This window comes from Pseudochaenichthys georgianus, chromosome 10, assembly GCF_902827115.2.
Source record: "Pseudochaenichthys georgianus chromosome 10, fPseGeo1.2, whole genome shotgun sequence".
Lineage (NCBI taxonomy): Eukaryota > Metazoa > Chordata > Actinopteri > Perciformes > Channichthyidae > Pseudochaenichthys > Pseudochaenichthys georgianus.
In genome coordinates, this window is record NC_047512.1 from 9,044,276 (window position 1) to 9,065,346 (window position 21,071).

General features: G+C 39.4%; 1 protein-coding gene across 1 annotated transcript in view; it reads right to left on the bottom strand.

The window, feature by feature from the left end:
- The window catches only part of fstl5 (follistatin-like 5), a 191,333-nt gene extending 173,121 nt beyond the window's left edge, over positions 1–18,212 (bottom strand). The window contains exon 1 of the mRNA XM_034092166.2: positions 17,896–18,212. Within this exon, the coding sequence (XP_033948057.1) occupies positions 17,896–17,918 (23 nt within the window). The 5' untranslated portion in view covers positions 17,919–18,212. The remainder of the gene's footprint in view (positions 1–17,895) is intronic.
- Between the last annotated feature and the right edge of the window lie 2,859 nt (positions 18,213–21,071).

Genomic DNA, 21,071 nt, shown 5'->3' on the forward strand with positions numbered 1-21,071 from the left:
ACTGTTTTATTCTGAAAACATTTCCGGTTAGCATTGGCTTGTGGTTAACGTTGTTGCTAAATGAATGTACAGTTTATTTTGAAAAGCTTTATTGAAAGGCGTCTCCGTTGTCAACAGTGATGTCACTTCTGTTTTTACGTTAACAATGATTACAGCCGTTAAAACGCATTAAATAAAAAGTCATGAATGAGTGTTTGAGGAGAAAAGGCGTGTGGATTTATACAATGAACACACAACGTCTAAATCCTCTGATTTACGCAATATCGGACACAGAAGAATGTGGAGGGAGGACCCCCATCGTCATAGAGTGGCGAAGTCACACCCATCTACTTCCGGTCCATTGGACCTTATTTCGGAAAAATAATGTATTGATGTCAATGGAGAGAGAAAACTTATCTTTCGATCCTGTTTGAATTGTGCCATGAATTACACATATGATGTTTTTCAATCTTAAAAAATTATTCCCATGTCAAAAAAGTCACAGTTTGTCGTAAAACTGTTGAAATATAAGACTATGAAAAATATGCAACTAGAAAGACTACACATCCCAGAGTCGCGTAAGTGATGTCATAACTGATGTCACAACTGTTTTCCTCCGCTAAATATAAGAGATAGCTAAGATAAGATAACTTTAACAAGATGCCTGTGTGCTTAGTACCAGGTTGTTATCATACCAGCAATGGGTCTTGCTCGTTCTATCGCTTCCCGTCTGATGAAAGGACCAGGAGTGGCTGGATCAAGTTAGCTACCTAGCTAGTAGCTAGCATGTTAGTTAGCATTACAGCCTTGTCATTTTTATTAGCCTTAATATGAAGTAACATTAAGTAACCCAAAATGTTAAACAGTAAGAGTAGTAGTCATATTTCGTGAACCCTTTGAAGAGTACTGTCACACCGGTGTGATCATTCTATAATACACAATTTAAGCCCGGGGGAGAAATGCTAACGCTAGCATCGGTCATTTGATGCGAGAAATATGAGTTGTTATTTCAGATTATGTGTGCAATGGATGTACATGATCTTTAGTTTGCTAGTTATTACGAAGATTACTTCAGGAAATTGTGTCGATACAACGTTTTCATTGTTACCAAGGTGGTTGCTAGGGATGCTGCTATCGATATTATTTCTGTTATGTTGTGTAACTGTTTAATGGTGTTATCTTTATTGCTACCCCCTTCCCCGTCAATGTATAGTGTTGGTCCACAGCGCAAACGTATTAGTTTAACTAAATCCGCAATTAAAATTGTGGCATAGATACGTTATTTTCCCCTGTGCAATTCCAGTCTCACATCTCACAGCACATCATCATAAACAAATACCGGAAACAGACCGAAAACACTTTATTCCGAGTGTGCTTGCTTTTCTCTTTGGAGGTCATCACATAACGGCATTGTAATACACGGTTCGGCTGCATTAAATATTACATATATCTGCCGGAGTTCTCTATTTATAGAGCCCTGATGAGAATGTTTCTAGACAAACATGAGGAACTGAAATCGTGACGTGGATCATAAATATATCAGCCATTAAACAACATCTTACATTTCTTTTCACACAATGCGTCTCCTTGCAGTATCAACACTAATTCGGCTGACTTTTATATTTGATCTAATTGGTAGATAGGCTGTATTTACACCATAAAGGTGCACACCTGATATAAAAGGGACACCTAGTGGTTAAAGCATGTTATTGAATTTCATTATTTTTATTATTAGATATTAATACGATCCCTATAAAGTATGTTCATTCCTCGTTATTCTCTACTAATTGTTAATTAAAGACTGTATATAATGACTATTTTGCACATCCCTTTCAAGATTTCAAGATTTTCTAAGGTTTATTGACATATCAATACACAAACGGTGTAGTTATGCAATGAATGAAAAACTTTGTGTATACCTCCAGCAATGTTAACTATGTTGAAGCACTTATGTTAACTGATATTATACATATGTATTATACTCTTATATAAGATGTATGTAGATAGTATAAGAAATGTGCAGAATACGAATACGTTTAATGGTGGAGGTACACATATTGAAAGATGTCTTGTGATGCACTGTTGAGGAACCTGCGACCAAAGTTTTTCATCTCCGGCCTTGTCAGGTATTGAACATTCAATAAATAAAGAACACAGAATTATTAAATATAAAACACAGAATTTGTGTGATTATACTAAATGATTTACAAATAAACACAACTGCATATTTACAACTGTTACACATGCTGATGTAACGCAAATGTTTCCAACTTGAGATCAATAAAGTATATCTTATCTTAAGCTGATCGATGGCTACTGCCATATTTGCAAAATGTGCCTCTGAACCTTGAGTGCATGTTTCAGGCTCATCAATGAACAACAGGAGGGGTCACAGACATACAGTAAGACCAGCTGTTAAATAAAGCTCTTCTGACCTTAGCGGGCATGTGTGTATATATATTAATGCTGCCCATTATGGGCACAAGCAATTTTCACCCATTTATTAATTATATGTTAGTGTTTCCTATCCCCTAAACCTCCAGGAATGTACACAGTTTAATACTGGCAACTTCTTATTATGGGAAATATGAAAACGTCTTTTAAAACTACAACTCCCAGTAGAGGAGTGCCATAGAGCATGTTTTGCGAAACACACATGTGCCAGCATGTGTAGTTCTGGGGACGGGGTGGGGGAGGGGGGGACGGGGTGGACCCGTTCAAATCCAGTTTTGGATTTGGATTTGGATTTCAAGTGCTGTTCGACGCTCTGCACACTCTCCAATCACAGAGTTTGAGGACTATCACGGGGTTTGTCAAGCGAAGCGGAGAGAATACTTACTTCCGGGTGTAATATTCTGTAAAGCAAATGAGCTGCTCCGACCCTCGGTCCTGACGGACTCCAACTTGTGTTTATTAATCAAACAAATAAATAAACACAAGGATAATTATGTGTTATTGTTGAGTAAATGGAGAATTGCACAGGGGAAAATAACGTATCTATGCCACAATCTTAGATGCGGATTTTGTTAAACTAATACGTTTGCGCTGTGGACCAACACTATACATTGACGGGGAAGGGGGTAGCAATAAAGATAACACCATTAAACAGTTACACAACATAATAGAAATAATATCGATAGCAGCGTCCCTAGCAACCACCTTGGTAACAATGAAAACGTTGTATAGACACAATTTCCTGAAGTAATCTTCGTAATAACTAGCAAACTAAAGATCATGTACATCCATTGCACACATAATCTGAAATAACAACTCATCTTTCTCGCATCAAATGACATCAAAACGCATTTTAATGGCCAAAGTAACTTTAAAATAGACATTTTACACCGAGAATAAAACGAAGTTCGGCCATGTTTTTTTTTTTCTGCAGGGAGAAATGTGAAGATCACGTGACATAGACGCCAGCCATTGGAATGAATGGTGAAAAAAAACGTAGGGATCGTACAATTTCAGAGGCGGTTTTGTAGAAATACTACGACCTACGTTGTGGACCAACGTAGTTATTACACGTTTTTTTGTGAGACTGGGTTGGAGAGTCTGCGAGACCAGAGATGTAGTTCATTAAGCGTTTCACTCAAACAAATGTGTTACGTCACAGTTTTACGACACATTTTAATTGTTTTGACTTGCAAAATTAACTTTTAAATTGACAAACATTATATGTGTAATTTGTGGCACAATTCAAACGGGATAGAAAGATAATCTTTCTCTCTCCATTGACTTCAATACATAATTTTTTAGAAATAAGGTCCCATGGAGCTCCCCCGGAAGGGGAGGGACTTCGCCTCTCTATAGCCGCCATTGAGAGGAGGAGCCAGTGTTCAGATATATACAGGGATATCCTGGCTTGTTCTCACATTGTCTCTTATTTAACTTCCTCCTGGACTCGAGAACAACGATCACCTTTCAACATTCTGCAGAAATAAAGAGCTCAAACAAACCATGCTACGTTTCTTTGTGCAAGACCTGCAGTCAGGGAGTCAGTTAATAAATGGCGAGTGGGTTCATAAAAGGGACAGCAACACTTGCCTAGAGGTTGGAGACCACGGCTGGTGAATGTCAGGCTGTAAGCTTATATCAAGCCCATATAAGCTCGGAGAAGCTGGGGTTCAACTATTGTTTCTTTCAGAATATACTGGCGAGTTTCCTCCTGGGCAAAACACTCAACCCCAATCTATGAAGCTACAAGCTGTTCAACAGCATGAGGAAGACATTGAGCTTTGCCTTCATGTTTATAGAAAAGACGATAATCCTATATTTCACCCATGTGTTACACGGTGAAGAAAGAGGTTTTTAAAAGAGTATAATAACGTTTTTATTTCATCCCATATTTCCAGCCTCAGGCGTCATTACTTTAAACTATAAACTGTGCAGAGACGCTTTGTGAAGTATTAACCATAAATTACAAATGTAACTTATATTGCCTGTAAAGTTTTTTACGGGTCAGATCTTTAAATGTACCTTTTAAGAATGGATCTATTAAAAGTATTAAAGGAAAAAAGATTTAAACATCGCTCCATAAAGCTCTTCAATTCAGCTTCAGGCTGCCCAAATGAAAGTTGCTCATTTCAACAAATGTAACAACAATTACTCTGATGACAGGCCTGTGCTGGTAATTCATTGATGGTAATATGAAGAATACATTAGATTTTGTTAATTTCAAGAACAACTGCCAACCTTTTCAATGTGCTTAACTGATTTTTGCCCAATTCTAAGTTTAGAAATTCTAACAACAAAAAACTAAAACAATACCAACTCAAAGTCCATGTTGGCTCAGAGGTTTACTTATTTACATACTTATTGAATGTATTGATATAATTCAATTTTTTTGCATTTATTAATTCTAGAAATTCTTAAAAGTGCCATGGAAATAATAACCAATATGTGATATAGTTAATAGTTTCCAAAAAGCATATAAGTGGACATTATTCAGCTGGAATTTGTTGAGGTAAATCATTTTTTCCAATAAAATAGCTTGCTTTTCGCTGTTACATGGTTTTAAGGATATTAAATAAAATGGTGTCTTACTTTGCAGTTTAAGTCCTAGTTGTTTATCACTGAGTTTATCGATGTGCATTAAAGGAGACTACTGATCTACCTTTCTTATCCTTTTGGGCAACAACTTTGAGATACGTCCTTAATTTAGCAGGATTCTGGCACTGCAAAGATAACTTGCCTTCTAAAATGTCAGGCTAATACTGTCAGACTTTTATTGATGAAGTTTGAGGTTGTGGTTATGTTTTTCCAGGTATGGTAGCCATCATCTCACATCATAACTGCCCGATTCCTCTTTATTCCAAGCTGTTGCAGCAGCTGCAAACATAAAATGCATTACTTCCTGTGCGCCTAAGGATATTTTCTTCAGAAAAAACAACAACAACTCTACTATAAACCAGGTGCTTAGAGCCACCAATACACTGAAAGCTGTCATGAACAGGATATTCACAATTCTGAGATATCAATTGGCATACGGAGTAAAACGCTTTTCTTTTTTTCAGCAGGAACCTTTTCTTGAACCCAGGAATATTATTAGAAAGTATTTTGACTGCAGCAACCCTGGATCACAGTTCCTGCTCCCGAGGTAGTACTATCTGACGGGTCAGGACTTTGAAGTGGTGTTTGTACTAAAGGTCACTGACACAGGTCTAGAGGCTGGTGCAGCATTCATTCAGGCTGACAGGAAGCAGTCTGCCTGTATGGGGTATTGGTTTTGTTGTTTTTAATGTGTAAATCACAGTTGTACAGCTGATTTTCCAAAATTGTATAAGGAAATTAACTTAAGCGGTAATAATGTTTGCTCTGCAGATGCATGACTTGCCTTCTGATTGCAAACCATGGATATACATAAAGAAAACTGGATATGGCATTGGAGGCATGGTCCAGTTCAATCCTACGAAAGTTGTGCGCATGAAGCCAAAATGGCCAGTCCCTCAAGAACGAAAACACCCGGATAATTTAGGCCCATAGAGTGATTATGTGAACCTGCTACCTCCAGCTTTCAATCTGCTGTTTCACGGCTGGTATCGACTATGAATTGAGAGGTAAAATAACTCTAGATTTGGCGGTAAGCACATTTTACAACTTATCTAACGATTTAAATTAGGGCTATTTAAGTGATCGTAATGGGTAGTTGATTTAGCTCAAAAAAATCATCAACTGATTTACAGAAATCTCTTTCCCGATGTAAGTCAATGGGGAAAGTATTTTCGGGCCCAATGACGTCACACATGGACAGGGAAGTTGGAGAATCAGTGTTTGGCCACAATATGAACATTCACTTCAACTCCCGGCGCACTTCCTGGGGACTTGATTAAAACTCCAAACAACAACTTAACACCTCAAAACCCTTCTTACCGTTCTTAAGGAAGTGCAAACCAACGACACCACAATAACTTTAAGTTCCTTAAATAGTTCCTGCTTTTGGTGTCCCAAAATATTACATTACATGTTACTTTGTAGACGCTTTTATCCAAAGCGACCTACATACTCAATACTGTGGACAATCCCCACAGGAGCAATTTGGGGTGAAGTGTCTCAGGGACACAACGACATGCTGACTGCAGTGGGGTTTGAACCTGTGACCACCATCCGAACACCAAGGCTCTATCCACTGCGCGACACGCCTCCCGTAATTATCCTGATTTTACTTAACTGAACTGAACAAAAAGTCGTTTTTCATCTGAGTTTTTATGGATTTCAGATCCTGACAAGATCTCATAATTTCCCCTTTTTCATTAGGACAATTTGGCAACATGAACAATCTTCAATCTGCCCAGAATTAGGTGATTCGAGGCCACCTTCAACACAAAACCATCATTGTGTAATCACCAGCCATTCATCTGAAATGACACGGTGACAGATGTTTCGGTGAGGGGTTGTACGGCGTCTTTTTGCTAAGAGAGCACTTCCTCTGCAGACGCCCAGCTGTGCAGGCAGCTGTGTCTGCAGACAGCGAGCGTGCATTCTGCTTTGTGTGCAGCCTCTCAATTTCCTGTCATCTCCATAATTGGAAGACAATCTTACTTTTAGCATATTCAGCTTGTGTTTCTTCCTTTATATACAGTCTATGGTTTCTTCATAGACTCATGTGACCTTTAGATTATGCTCCAGGTTTACTTCATAATAAGTCTCTGCTGATGTATAAGAAAACCTGAGGAGTGAAAACCAAGTCATTTTCTTTACTTTTAACCTTAGAAATAAGTAAATTAGTGGTTTTATGTCAGACTAACTTACAGAAACACCTCATACAGACTTATGTTCAAAGGGTGTCGTGAAATGCCAGCTGAAGTGTTCATTAACTGTATCCTGATATTCGCAGCTAAAATAATGAGCTGTGAACACGACATGAGAAAATAGTTGAAAAGGGCCGCTTTTTTACAAAGTGAGGCTTCGCTGTATTTCTTTTCATCTGAGGAGTAATTTTCACAAAATGGGATTCCTTTGTGGAGCTTAAAATGAGTCCAATAGTTGAGCCAAATCTGAACAAGCTTTCAAAAAAGCAGAGGTCCAAACCTGGCACAGCCTTAATCATCTCTCAAATATTCTGGATCACATCCAAAAAGAGGCACTTGACTTCCTAATGTCTTTCTATAATCACCGTGATATATTAATATGAGCACTAATGCTAATTGTCTAATTCATTAACTTAATGAATGAGTTAGCTTGAAATATTAGCCTTAATTTGTGTATATTTTACGTCATAATAATTGTCATCATAGAACATTTGGGTGTTAAAAACGACTCTGTGTGGTGTTGTGAAGCATGGAGGAGTTAAACTAATTCAGGCCCGGTCCCAGAACAAAATGACTCAGGGTGCATCTGAGATTAGAGAAGGTGCAGTGGTAAAGTGCTATTTTTATAAGTGGGGAGTGGACCTAATACCCGCTAGGGGGGTCCATGCTCCCCCCGGAAGATTTTTATTAAAGTATTTAAGTTTAAAGCATCAATCTGGTGTACTGTGAGAGCAACATTAAAATATATATGGATACATCTCAACACACATATGAAACAGAACTGGAAGCAGATTAAATTTTTCTTTATGGATATTTTACAAATCACTCCCCTTTCAAGACCGAAATGTCTACATACAGAAGATGGCATCTTTTTTACAGGAATATTCCAGCCTATCTCTGTTTTGAAACCATGAGTTGCAAAATGAGCGCCTTACCCCACTGTACAGGCGAGTTGGGTACTTTTTAAATACACCTGAGCAGGCTCTGTTTTGCCGAGGTCCTCCGACACTAAATTGCGGGCCGCCGAGGGGTGGCGGTGTTTGGGGCAACGAAGACGGCTGCGGCTGCTCCGCCTCCGTGGGCGAGGCGGGCAAAGCCGGCGAGTCGGGTGGGAGGACTGCGGGTAACGTAATGTCCCCATGATCTGAACTGTTATTACCTGCAGTAGATGCAGTGTTACTGCTGGCGATAAGGGCTGGTTGTTTTAACCATTTTCTGATGTCCATCATTGACTGCTGTGTAAGCACCTTGCAGATGACGAACGCGCAGCGGCACAGGTCACGCGCACCTCCTGACATAATAACGTTACTTACCGTTTAAATTGACCAAATAAATGCAGCAGACAATGTTATTTAACCACAATTACAATTTATTTTATTTCAACTATATTCTTTTTTATTATTATTACTACTATTATTGTTATTAGGCCTATATATGTAATATTTAAAAAAAAATATTTTATTTTTTTTCATTTTTCAAATGAGGGTGCATAACGACTCAACTGAGGGTGCAATGCATCCTTATGCACCCCCGTAGAACCGGGCCTGAACTAATTTGAGTTTGTCCAAATTGGTATGCATCGAGGTGCTCACACATCTAACCACACCATTCAATAATCCGCAGTATAAATATGAGGTATAAGACTTTAGCAGTTGTGCAGGAAGTGTAACATCCCGTCATGTCTGCTAAATTGTTCATGTCATGTTAATCAGGTTCATGTTATTGTTTCACGTTTAGTTCATAGCCCAGGTTAGATTTATGTTTAGTCAAGTCTTTTTGTTCACCTGTCTAGTCCTGTCATTGCACTTCCTGTTTTATGTTGTACTTACCTCTGGTCTCATTTCAGGTCCCCTTACTTCCTCCCTTTGTGTGTTTTCCCGCCATCGTCAGTGTCTGCCCCGCCCCTGATTGTTTCCACCTGTTCCCCCTTACCTCATGTATAAATAGTCCTGTCTCCCTTTGTCCTGTGCCAGTTCGTCTTGTGCCTTGTGCCATTTAGAGAGCCAGCTTGTCTCGCCCAGAGATTATTGTATTTTGTGACCATAGTCAAGTTTATTTAGTTTGTAATTTGCTTTGCTACGTTTTGCCTCTTAGGAGTGATGTTTTGTTTGAACTTTATACTTTTCCAAAGTAAAGACTTTTTTGAACAAACTTTCTTTTATTCTTTTGAGTCGTGCGTTTGAGTCCAAGTGTCTGTAAGGTTCCTAACAGGAAGTATTCAGATCCTTTACTGTAATGAAAAGTGCCAATACAACACTGTAAAATATGCAAAGTACTGCATTGAAACTGATAAGTACTGTAGGTACAAGTACTTGAAGATGTAGCAAAGTGTTTTACTGTTTGAAAAAAGGGCAGGATGAATAAGGGTGTCTTTTCATCTCATAATTTTATTATTTTCGTGTAATTTAAGTAAACAAACATGTGAGTAGCAGGATATCAAATATTTGTGTCTACCAAGAGATTGTGATTTATTTCAGTAAGTAATTCATCGTTAATCTCCTCATCTTTTGTATCTTGTAAATTACAATTCATAGTAATGCAGTTGAAGGCAAAGAGTGTTTGTATGGTTCTTCGTTGGATGAGAAACTCCCAGGGCCTCTGCTGACCATTCACACGCTAAAGGCCACACAACAGGAACAGGCCCGGAAAGCTAAGAGGGCCTCTTTATTAATAAGCCAGTGAGATCCAAGAAGCTGCCAAAATAAGACTGATATGGAGATAAATGTGAGTGTGACAGACTGAGGGACCTCCGCCACCTCATTGCCTGCTGTTGAGGTGCACTTAACCTCCCGATGGCTCCAGAGGGGTCGCTCAGCGAAGTAGATAAAAACGTTGGTTATTCAGGGCAGCTCTCGTGTGACTGCGTCTTATGAAGCATGCTGTTGCGTTCACCCTCGGCGAACCTCGTCCACAAGTGTTAAAGTTAAAAGCTGCTGACATCAGAGACTTTGAGAACAGATCAACACATTGTTCTTCTTATCGCTTTAATTTTCAGTGACATTAATTGTGAATGGAAAATGGGTTTCATGTGCGACACAGCACTCACCCATCACAATGGCAATTAATCACACGATTGGCAATTAAAGGTGACTGTTAAAATATCCAGAACAGAAACTAAACGGACCTGAAGGGTGAGATTGTTTTGAGTTGCATCCAACGAGGACTTGGGGAAGCCAGTGAGGGATCACACGCTTGCACTAACTGATATAAATACTCTATTCTGATTCAATTTGGAGTTTATTAATACTTGCTAACAGACACTGCTAAGCATAACATGCCCGTTGCTTAGAAGGATCAAGGGACAAAGTGCATTCATATAAATCCACACAAAAGAAGCATGGCCGATTAAACGTCAGCTGTGGACAACAAACATTCATTTTCAATAATCAGAGAACAATGTGGAGTTCTTTTTGAACAGTCAACATTTGTGAAAAGCACAAACTTTGGATGGTTCGAAAAATCAACAGAAGAAGACACACATGAAGGAAACACAAACACGGTCTGGCCTTGTTTGAAGGCTGGTAAATGAAAAAGAAAATGGACTGGGACAGTTGCAGAAAACTTCAATCAGTACTGCAGTCAGTTTAAGTTGCGTTGTTGTGCCGTAGTTTCAGCCGTTGGTGCGCCCTGGAACGGACTTTATTTGCGGACGAATACGAAAAAAATGCAATACAATCATTTCCAATAAATATTGTGAGTCAAGTCGATGGTTAATTTAGTATGTGGCCTTGAAATAAATTGTCAATACTTTAAATGATAGTTGTATCAACTATGCAATACGTGGAAATCATCCGGACGGCCCTTTAACTGTGTTGAACACCGGCACAAAGGAAACTCAGAGAAGAACTGGTCTCATCATTCAAAACCCCTAACACCAATTACATCACAGACCCTACTGTGATCTACAAGTCTGAGTTCACTGCCGCACTACATCATTCATGCGGACTTCTTAGGATCTGTGAACCCTCACTTCCACATGAGTTCAAAGCGTGTACACCTCTCCTTCTGAACACGCACACCGATATCCCTCCGACTCATTAGACGGGATGCCAAGCTCCAAATGCCAAGCGGATAACAGCAGAGCATCCCCTGCCACCGGATAGCAGATAATGATGGAGATAGGCCCTCGTGTACATCTGTTGGCAGCCTGTTGTGATGACATACTTCATTATCCCCTGTCCTTTTATGAGGCTGTTTCATTCAGATAGCTATCCGAAGGCATAACATGTGGTTACACTGAGCTTTGAACTTCCCACTAAATCCCTTGTGCACCACAGATACATGTTACGTGTCTTTTTGTGTGTGTTTTTAGATAACGCCTGTACAGTGATGTGTATGCCTCCGTGTTTGTTAATTATCTCTTTTTACACTCTAATTTTTTTTTTCATATACTCCGCCAACGCTAGGGTCACACAAACAGACCATATGTTGCATTGCTTGGAATATTTAGTAAATGTGGGAATATGTGTGAGCCAGTGGTGATGGCAAAAGCGGGTAAGAAAACTGTAGCAACTGCAGAAGCTGAGAGCTAATTCACTTTCAAAGTTAATCTGCTTTAAGTCCTAGCAGGCAGCCCAAATCTAGGCAGAGACACCTCTGAAATCAAACGTTGAATTGCAACGATCCTCATGCTCAGAAAGCAGGTACTTCACAAGGATTTAACGACAGTCTCGAGAACCAAAACAGGTATTCTGACACGGAGGCGGAGGGATATGCAGCCGTGAAAACATTAAGATAGTGGTGAGGGTAACGGGAGTTCAGCTGGTCAACGCTAATGAGCCTCTGGTGTCTTAATTGTTGTCAATTCAATACAATTCAAAACCTTTATTTATCCAGGTGAAATCCCATTGACATCAATGATCTCTTTTTCAAGGGAGACCTGCAGCAGTAGGTTCCACAAGAAGACATGAAAACATAAACAACAGAACAACAAAAGGACATCATACAGCAACATGTACAGGGATTACAATGTACATATCTAACCACATGTACAGGTTCCAACAGCATCTGATTGTGTAGCATCCAACCGAGCTTTAAACACATGTCGTGGTACTAGCTTCCATTCTTTTTGCAGACTGTATTTCTGGAATGGATGGTGCTGTGTCAAGAGGATGCAGTTTTCTTTCCTCAGACTATATAATGTATCTTTGATCAGTGCTGTAAGAAGTGCCAGACGGCTCCCTGGCTGCGTGTGACCACTGCTCGGCTGCCAGTTGTACTGTATGATAATTTGAACAAATCCATCCTCAGAGAGCGTGGACATTATTCATCAAAGCACAGAAAAGTGATTATTAAATATATCTTTTGTCATGCACAGCGTTTCTGTCTCGCTTGGCAAAACATCTAAGATGTATAAACGGCCGTCAGCTCTGACTCCACCCGGGGTTTCTTTCACAGTTATTAACAATTACAATGAGTGACAATTACAACACCGTAAAGTATTTAACGGATGTTTTACACATCAGAGGGCCGAGTTCAGAGAGCACCTATACGTCTTGAATGACAAAGGGTTGACAGCGGGGACTTGGGCGTTATATTGTCCACATTACAATCATTTATGATCGCAGGAGTCTCGACATACGAGGCAGTGGCAGGTAAGACCTCGACTCTTCTTTTATAGCCCTTTAATTTATAGGCCATTTTGAATGTCCTGAGGTACAGGCTGCGGCTACAACTGTGCAGGAAAGAAGCCTGGCAGAGGCACATGGCCCTCCCATTGTTAACAATCATTACATAATCAGCCCGATCTGATCTACTGTACTGAACAATGCCGTCACACTTGGCCCACAGCGGCAGTGAAAACTGAACCGCGACCTGCCATTAAAACGCAACGCATGGCCAGCACCCGCCTCCTAAAGTGTCAAACACTCCAAATACACAGAAACCAACAACCCTACGAACTGAAACATATTTTATAGTACCACTCCTCAACTTGCCAGCAGCAGACTGACAGGATTAGTGCAGAAACCGAGAGCCGTTTGACCCTCACCCTTTAGTGTTTCTGCTACTTCTATTATTGTCTGACCATCTGCCAAAGAGCACTGAGACAGAGAAAGAGCCGTCTCAATATTTCACCCGGCCTCGGCTTTCAAAGTAGCCACAAAAGCGCTGTTCTGAAATGGGTTATGACTATAACAATGTAACAATCCACTCGAAGTTCAATCAAGACATGAAGGGGAGGAGGTCATGCTTCAGAAGTCCAGAGCTGTTTGAAAAGTCCGGACTCAGAGGCTCGTACCGTTGAGATTGATCATGGGAGCGAAAGGAAAGGAGAAATCGGCTGTGATCCGGGGAAACGCCTGACTTCACTGCACATAGTAGACTTCTCACACATCATTACAGCAAGTTAAGCACGTGCTAATAATCTAAATTGCATTATAAGTGTTCTCATCTGTAACTGCTGAGAAGTTTTCTGTTGGACCGCATGCGTCAACCGACAATGCACTCACATGGACAAGAGAAACGCATCGTGCCCAGTTGAGGAAAAAACTGGATTTCACTTCATCAAACAAACCCTTCCCAGCAGACATACGGATGTCAGGGGGTAGTGTCATCTAAATATGGCAGCATGATAACATATCTCAATGTGTGTGGGTCTGCACAATAAAGATTGCACATATTGGAGAAGGGAACAACAAAGACAGACACAGAGACACAGATGGGAGTTGGCAGCGGTTACAGCTTAGCTCAGAGTGGGAAGAGGGGAGACGGACGAGGGGAAATCAGAGTAAGAAGTGTTATTGTTGAGGTGGGTGGGGGCCGAGCTATTGAGACATACAATCATCAAACCTTAAAGTCCGCCTCAAGACACGATTTCAAATTTGTAAAATGTCCCTGCTATGATTAGAAATTCATATAAAATGAGTTTTACCTACATTACTTTAAAATGTGTCTGAAAGCACATCTACTTCCTAATTTCTCCCTCATTGCTCGCGCTAGTTTGGCTCCGGAACAATGGGTTTTGGCATCTGGTGTATTTTCTCCATAAGAGGAAAGCTGACACGGCATTTGTGGCTGTAAAACATACAATAATATCCAGTGGGATTATATGATCGATAGTGAAAGGAAGCACCAGGGTCCAGTTTAATACCAAGAACTGCACACTGCAGACAAAACGTTCCTCCTGCTAGAGAATACTCTTTTGGTAATATCCGCTCTGACTGCTCGTATTTCTGCATATCATTCAGATATTTCCTTTCAAATATGTGAGTTACCGACTGTACCTAGTTTGGGTGACATCATTCAGAAAAACACATTTTGAGTGGAGGGGATCGGTGACCTTGTGAAATGTGGCCAATGGGTCGCTTAGAGTTATGGTTACAGAAAGAAGACTGCGAATGTGGAATCAGTTCTTCCTCAGAAAATCAACTATGGATAATTCAGTGTCAATAAAGTTTGGTTATGTCAATGAAACAAATTCAAGTTTGATGTTTTCTGAAATGGGCTTATTAACCTTCTCGCTAAAGTTAGATGAAAGGACCGATAACGCTCTGGGAGTTTTCCTACTTAACTTGCATGTGAAAATGAAAATGTTTGAATGTCTTTGTCTTTGTGCTGGAACAGCTTCTTGGCAGCAGCTGGATCAGTGGCCTCTCCTCACCTTGAGGTTGCCCGGAAAACATTCGGAGGCTGCAAGTTGCCAACACATTGCCAGTTGTTTTACGTAAGCGAACATCTTCATATCAAGACTTATCTCTGTGTGGATTACACAAGTAAGATGCTAGTAAGTGATATTCAGAAGAAGTGGAAATAAAGCCAGAGTTTCTGTTTCCAGCTAAACGCCTTTATTTCTATTATTTATAATTGTTTTTGTCATCTAATTATATGTTTTGTTTCTTTATTGCGATTTGCCTATACTTTACTGTAAAACATGATTTTGTATTCTGAGTGAAGTGCATCTCTCGACCAACTAATTCGATACAAACGTGGTTTCATCTCCTTTTTGTTCAGTGCCAGAGTAGAAACGACCGGGATCTTTAAATAGATAGCACGGTAGCCAAAAAAGTGTTAATGCATGATCATAATATTAATGGCAAGGAATGGAAAAGCCTTTCGGACCTAACTTAGCATTAAAAAGTGAAGCTGCTGAATGTGGATGGATCTAAGCGCTCTGCAGAAAGCCATAAAAGTATAATATGCTTCTAAAGAATCATCATAAACACTTTTCTGAGGGTGATAAGAAGATATATTTAAAGGGCTAGGCATCTGAGATGTGTTATTTTCAGTAGCAGTGCATGTGTCCTCCTAAAGATACAGCCTTATTGTCTTATTCTTCCAATCTGCCTTCACCTGCTGCCAGCTGCACTGGCACTTTGTACTCTTCCTCTCACATCTCAAACGCTTTGAACAGTTTCCCATCATTAATTTCCTTCTTTCTAGTGAAAAGAATTATTGACTGAAAAGCCTTTGCCTCCCCACGGTGCTCCGAGAAAGTCATTGTAATGAAATGAAAAGCAGAGCAGCTCCATTAACACCGGTACCTGCTCAGCCGGCACCATTTCCTACCTGTTGTTAAATGGCTTAATTGGATCTGAGATGGGGGGGGGGGGGGAGTGGGGGAAAAGCTTTTTCTAGACACAGTGGGTAAAGTGTTTTCCCTGTGAGAATATTGTGAACAGTTGTTTGGCTTTGTCCTCGTGAGCTTGAAAATAACTGAGAACTTTGGTATTTTTTAATTTTGATATACTTTATAATCCCTCGTGGGGAAATTGTTTCTCTGCATTTGACCCATCCTAGTGTTAGGAGCAGTGTGCTGCCATTTTGAACGGCGCCCGGGGAGCAGTGTAGGGAACGCTGCCTTGCTCAGGGACACCTCGGTAGCACTTGGTCTTGCCGGGACTTGAACTGGTGACCTTCCAGTTGCCAAGCCAAGTCCCTATCGACTTCGCCACCACCGCCATATGTATCATATGTATGTGTTATATTGAGGCAAGCACCACTATCAAGTAACCTATGTTCTGCAATACATACAGTACATCACATAGCTTAAATATGAATCATATAGTCAGTCTCTGTTTTGTATTCAAGTGCAGAATCAATTAGGGAGTGCAGCCTTGAAAAACAGACCCACTCATTCTTTCAATGCGCCACTGGAAATAGATTATATCGTGTGGTTTCAAAGAGCTTTTGAAAGTAAATGCATTGTGGGAATAAATGGATTGAAACTGGATTGTAAAAAGCACACGGACGACTGAGCGTTCAAACTGCACGGATTCTGTAGGATCCACACTCATATTGGCGGCATCAGATGTGTGTTGGTGCATGCGCGGTTGATCATGCAAAAGTCAAGTAAACACCATATAGTGCTGATTTTCTTTTAATGAACAACCAGCACGTTGTTTGTCTTGTCACCTTTACCTGTTACTGTAAATACATAAATCTGATAGCAGACAAACATCTGGAATAATGAAAGTCACCATAATATATATTCTTACATTCATTGATGGAGGCACTATGCACTATACAAAACACTGTATTACAAGGACAAATCCCATGTTTGAAATGTCGCTCAAATAAAAGCCCATTGAATGCAGAATAATGACTTTGTGAGTGTTACATAAAGTCATATTGTTATATTATTTTCAATCTCTTTGCTGAGATTAATGTTTTTGTATGCATGGTCCTTCTATAAATAAATAAATAAAAAATATATAAAGCAAAATAAACACTAATGGTGAGTTGAATGTGAACAAAGTATCATTATTTGCATAAACCCATGATTTGTTTGTATAGTAAAGTATTATTGGTGTAGTGAAGCAACACGGAACTAAAGATGTCAAATGATATTGCTTTGAAATGTTAAAGTGTTTTAAACAGTTGCACAATTACCTCAATGAAATGAGTACTTATGTGAGTAAAATGTAAGTATGTAATTCTGTAGCTTGCCGTTAGTATGTATGGGGGGATTTGAATACTCTGGTGTGTTGTTGTATAAAGTGTTTTTAAAACATATCTATAGGAATTCAGTTATAGGATATGTATAGGCATCAACATATGTTTTCCCGGATGTACAGATAAGGCTGCTCTATACCCATCAACAGAGAGCTCCTCGCAGGATTTCAGGCAGTAAATCTGTGTCGTATCGATGGCAGAACTTAATCTGCTTTTACGATAGCTCTGACTCCATCTGCTGCACGATCGGGGCGATAAAAACAACAAAAAGAAACCCTAAATGTAATTCGCAAACCATCAAACAACACAATTAATGTCCAACCCCCTTTTGCGATGGAGCCTATAATGCAGTGCCAAATGAGTCAGGCGCAAAATTGAGGATGAAAAACAAAAGTATAATCCCTCTGCAGCTAACGGTGTCACTCAAGGATTAGCGTGGCAAGGAAAAAAATAACACACTAAATACTACGCGGATGAATTAAAAACTCTGGGCATCGTGGCGTGTCTCCAATCGTTGCAAACGCATTGATTGCATTACAGTGGGAAGGAAGTGACTAGTCTGAACTTCACATCTCTGATATCAAATTGTTTGAGCCTACGGGACCTGGAGACAAGAAGGGGGAAAGCCTGAGGTTGCGAGACATTCCCTGAGTTAAAGAGAGTGACCTGGCGGATTATTGGAGAAGAGTTCGCAGACGATGAGGGTTAAACGAGCTAGAGAGGGGGGACGTCTATCTAAAACACAAAGTCAACAACAAATAAAACATTTATTTACCTTTGTGTCCTGACGTTAACCATCCAGGAGTATAATCCAAGCGAGTTTAGAGGTGAAAAGACCCACAAACTAGTAGTAATCTCCTTCAAATCCACAGTGTGTAATCTCCGATGTGTTTTAGAGAGGTGAAGTTTGCACCTAAAAACAGCCCAAAAGAAGGTTGTTAATCCCGTCCCAAAAATATCACCCGTGCACAGCAGAGCCGGTGAAGGAGGACGAAGGGGAAATAGGGCGATGTGGAGTTCAGCACCGGTACAGAGGACAGCTCCGGAGGCACAGTGATCTCACCTCGGCCACACTCAGGTCTCTTGTGCACGAGGCAGGAGCCACCAGCCCCAACCTCACCTACCGGCACAGTCCCGACGGATTTACATACGAGGGGAGAGGGAGGGGCAGAGGGAGGAGAGAACCAATCATAAACGTCCCGTAGAAGGCAGTAGAAACAACCAAACCAGGGCAGACTGACACCCGGAATGTGAGGCGTTTATGTACCAGAGCCAAACTGCACTTCACTAAAAGTATAGATAGATAGATGGATAGATAGGTAGGTAGATAGATAGATAGATAGATAGATAGATAGATAGATAGATAGATAGATAGATAGATAGATAGATAGATGGATAGATAGATAATTCAAATATGTTCTTACAGAATTGTGTTCAAGCATTAAAATAATAATTATAATCATATTATTATTATTATTATTATTATTAATACAAATAATAATAATAATAATAATAATAATAATAATAATAATAAATACAATTGTATTTCTAAGCGCTTTATCGGGTGCTCAAAGAGACTCAAATAAAACAAGAAAGATACACAGTTTAATTAAAAACATTAAAACAACATTTAGAACAAATATTTAAAAGGTGGGATAAAGTATGAACATTATACAATTAAAATAAACATAAACAGCAAATATATACATACAGTTTAAAACGACATATATCACAAATAATACACAACATCAAATTGTCTGGATAAACCAATATACTACAGCAGCAGAATTAAGGACACATAGGAAATGAAATATCAATTGCGAGGGGGAGGAAAGACATACGTGCACATGCTTTACTGTTGAATAAAAAGGTGCTGCATGCACTGTTTTATTCAGGAGTACCTTACCACACTGTGCTGCTACTGTATGACCTCCAGGGGGTCATCACGAGTGAGACTGACAGATACAAATCAATATTTTTCACAAGTACAATTTTTTTTTTTTCCCTCACAACCTTTTTATTGATTGTTCTTAAATAGAACAGATTCACAACACGATAACAAGGCCAAGTGCAAGCAAGGAAACGAAGATAGGACAACAGCAGTACCCAGACAAAGACAAAAGACACATACAATATAAAGAATAAGACCATGTGTGTGTACAAATACAAATATTAAATGGAGTAAATACACAAATAATAAAAACAAATTATAATGATGAAATGATAAAACATAAATACGCATTATATTTTAGAATATTATTTTATTATTAATGTAAATTGAATCTGTAAAGTAACAACATCTGTCAAACATATATAATAGAGAGCAGTGAGTTTAAAATGAAAAACAAAATATAGAAATACAAAGTACTTGAAAATAGTTCTTAAGTACAACTTGAGACAATTTTTTTTTGTTCACCCTCTTTCAATTGCAAATAAAGACTTCCTATTATCATCCAAGGCTCTTCAATTAAAATTGAACAAAAACATCCAACTTTTTGTTATAAAGAACCAACCAGAAGGACATTTACCTTAAACCATATGAAACGCAATACAAATAGAAGTCAAATCGTATAACCTCAAACAAAGCCTGTCCTCTACAGCAGATTCTGAAAACAAACCATTTATTAGTTTTTTTCTATTTATTGAACATGTCGGATACAATATATTTTTTTATAATAATATTTATAACAAAGTGCATGTGAACATACTTTAACATGTAAAGCCCCCTTTAACCCTCCTATTGTCTTCGTCGTCCCCCTTACTTTGGTGTTCGCGGTATAATCATCACCAAATGTAATTTAACACCCTTTCAAACTGTACATATTGTATCAGAGTACTGGTACACATGAACAACTGCAGTACATATACAAAGAATAGACACTGAACATGTATTGCGTGTGCCAGGTGTGATGTGGGGGGAGGGTCACATAAGGGGGGGGGGCATGTGTGTGTGTGTGTGTGTGTGTGTGTGTGTGTGTGTGTGTGTGTGTGTGTGTGTGTGTGTGTGTGTGTGTGGTGTGTGTGTGTGTGTGTGTGTGTGTGTGTGTGTGTGTGTGTGTGTGTGCGTGTGCGTGTGTTTTATCTGATCCGGATGGTTACTAATTCCTTTTCTTTATGGCGGTCTGTTTTGACCGGGAACACCATGGTGTTACAAAGTTGACTAAATCATCCAAAATTCAATGGAAGTGGTGATCAGCCATTGTATATGTTCAAATGTCTACTGTGAAGGATATCATGAAGCCTTAATGCAATATAATGTAAAACAAAAAGGTTATGATTGATGGAAGCAGTACATCGGTCAGATTTGACCCGAAGACAACAGGAGGGTTAAGAACGGCCTAAAATAACTTGCATGAGGTCCATGCTGTTTATGATGCATGACTTTGTGCTACATTTGCTTCAAAAGTTGTATTTGTCTTTTGCCAATGCAGCTATTTATGTATTTTATCATTACTTATTCATGTATTTATTTCTGTTTCGCCCATTGTTTCATCTAGTTTCTATTCCATTCACCATTCACACTTGAAGCCATCAGATTATACATTGTTCTACAGGACGCCTTGCCTTATTGTAATTTGATGAAGAAGGTATCCCACTACTACACTATGCTTTGTATACCCGAACACCTCTTAACCAAGATCCTGTCACTGCCCTTTTCCACTTGCTTCTGGAGAGGACAGACCATGTTTACCACAAAGGTCACTTGTAAGGAACACATTTCATTTTACTGTAAGCATTTGAGCATCCAACCGATGGTGCTGTTTTCTGGTGAAGATGTCATCTTTACCAGTGAACCTGAACCTGAGGAGAGGACAGGAGGAGGCAGCTTTCTGTCTTTTCAGACACAGTATTTTATCCAGCTATTTACTTATTCAAAGCGTTGATAGAGTGACTTTATTCACTTGTTGAAAGAGCTCAGTTGATCTGAGGGTGTTCTGCATTGCTGTGATA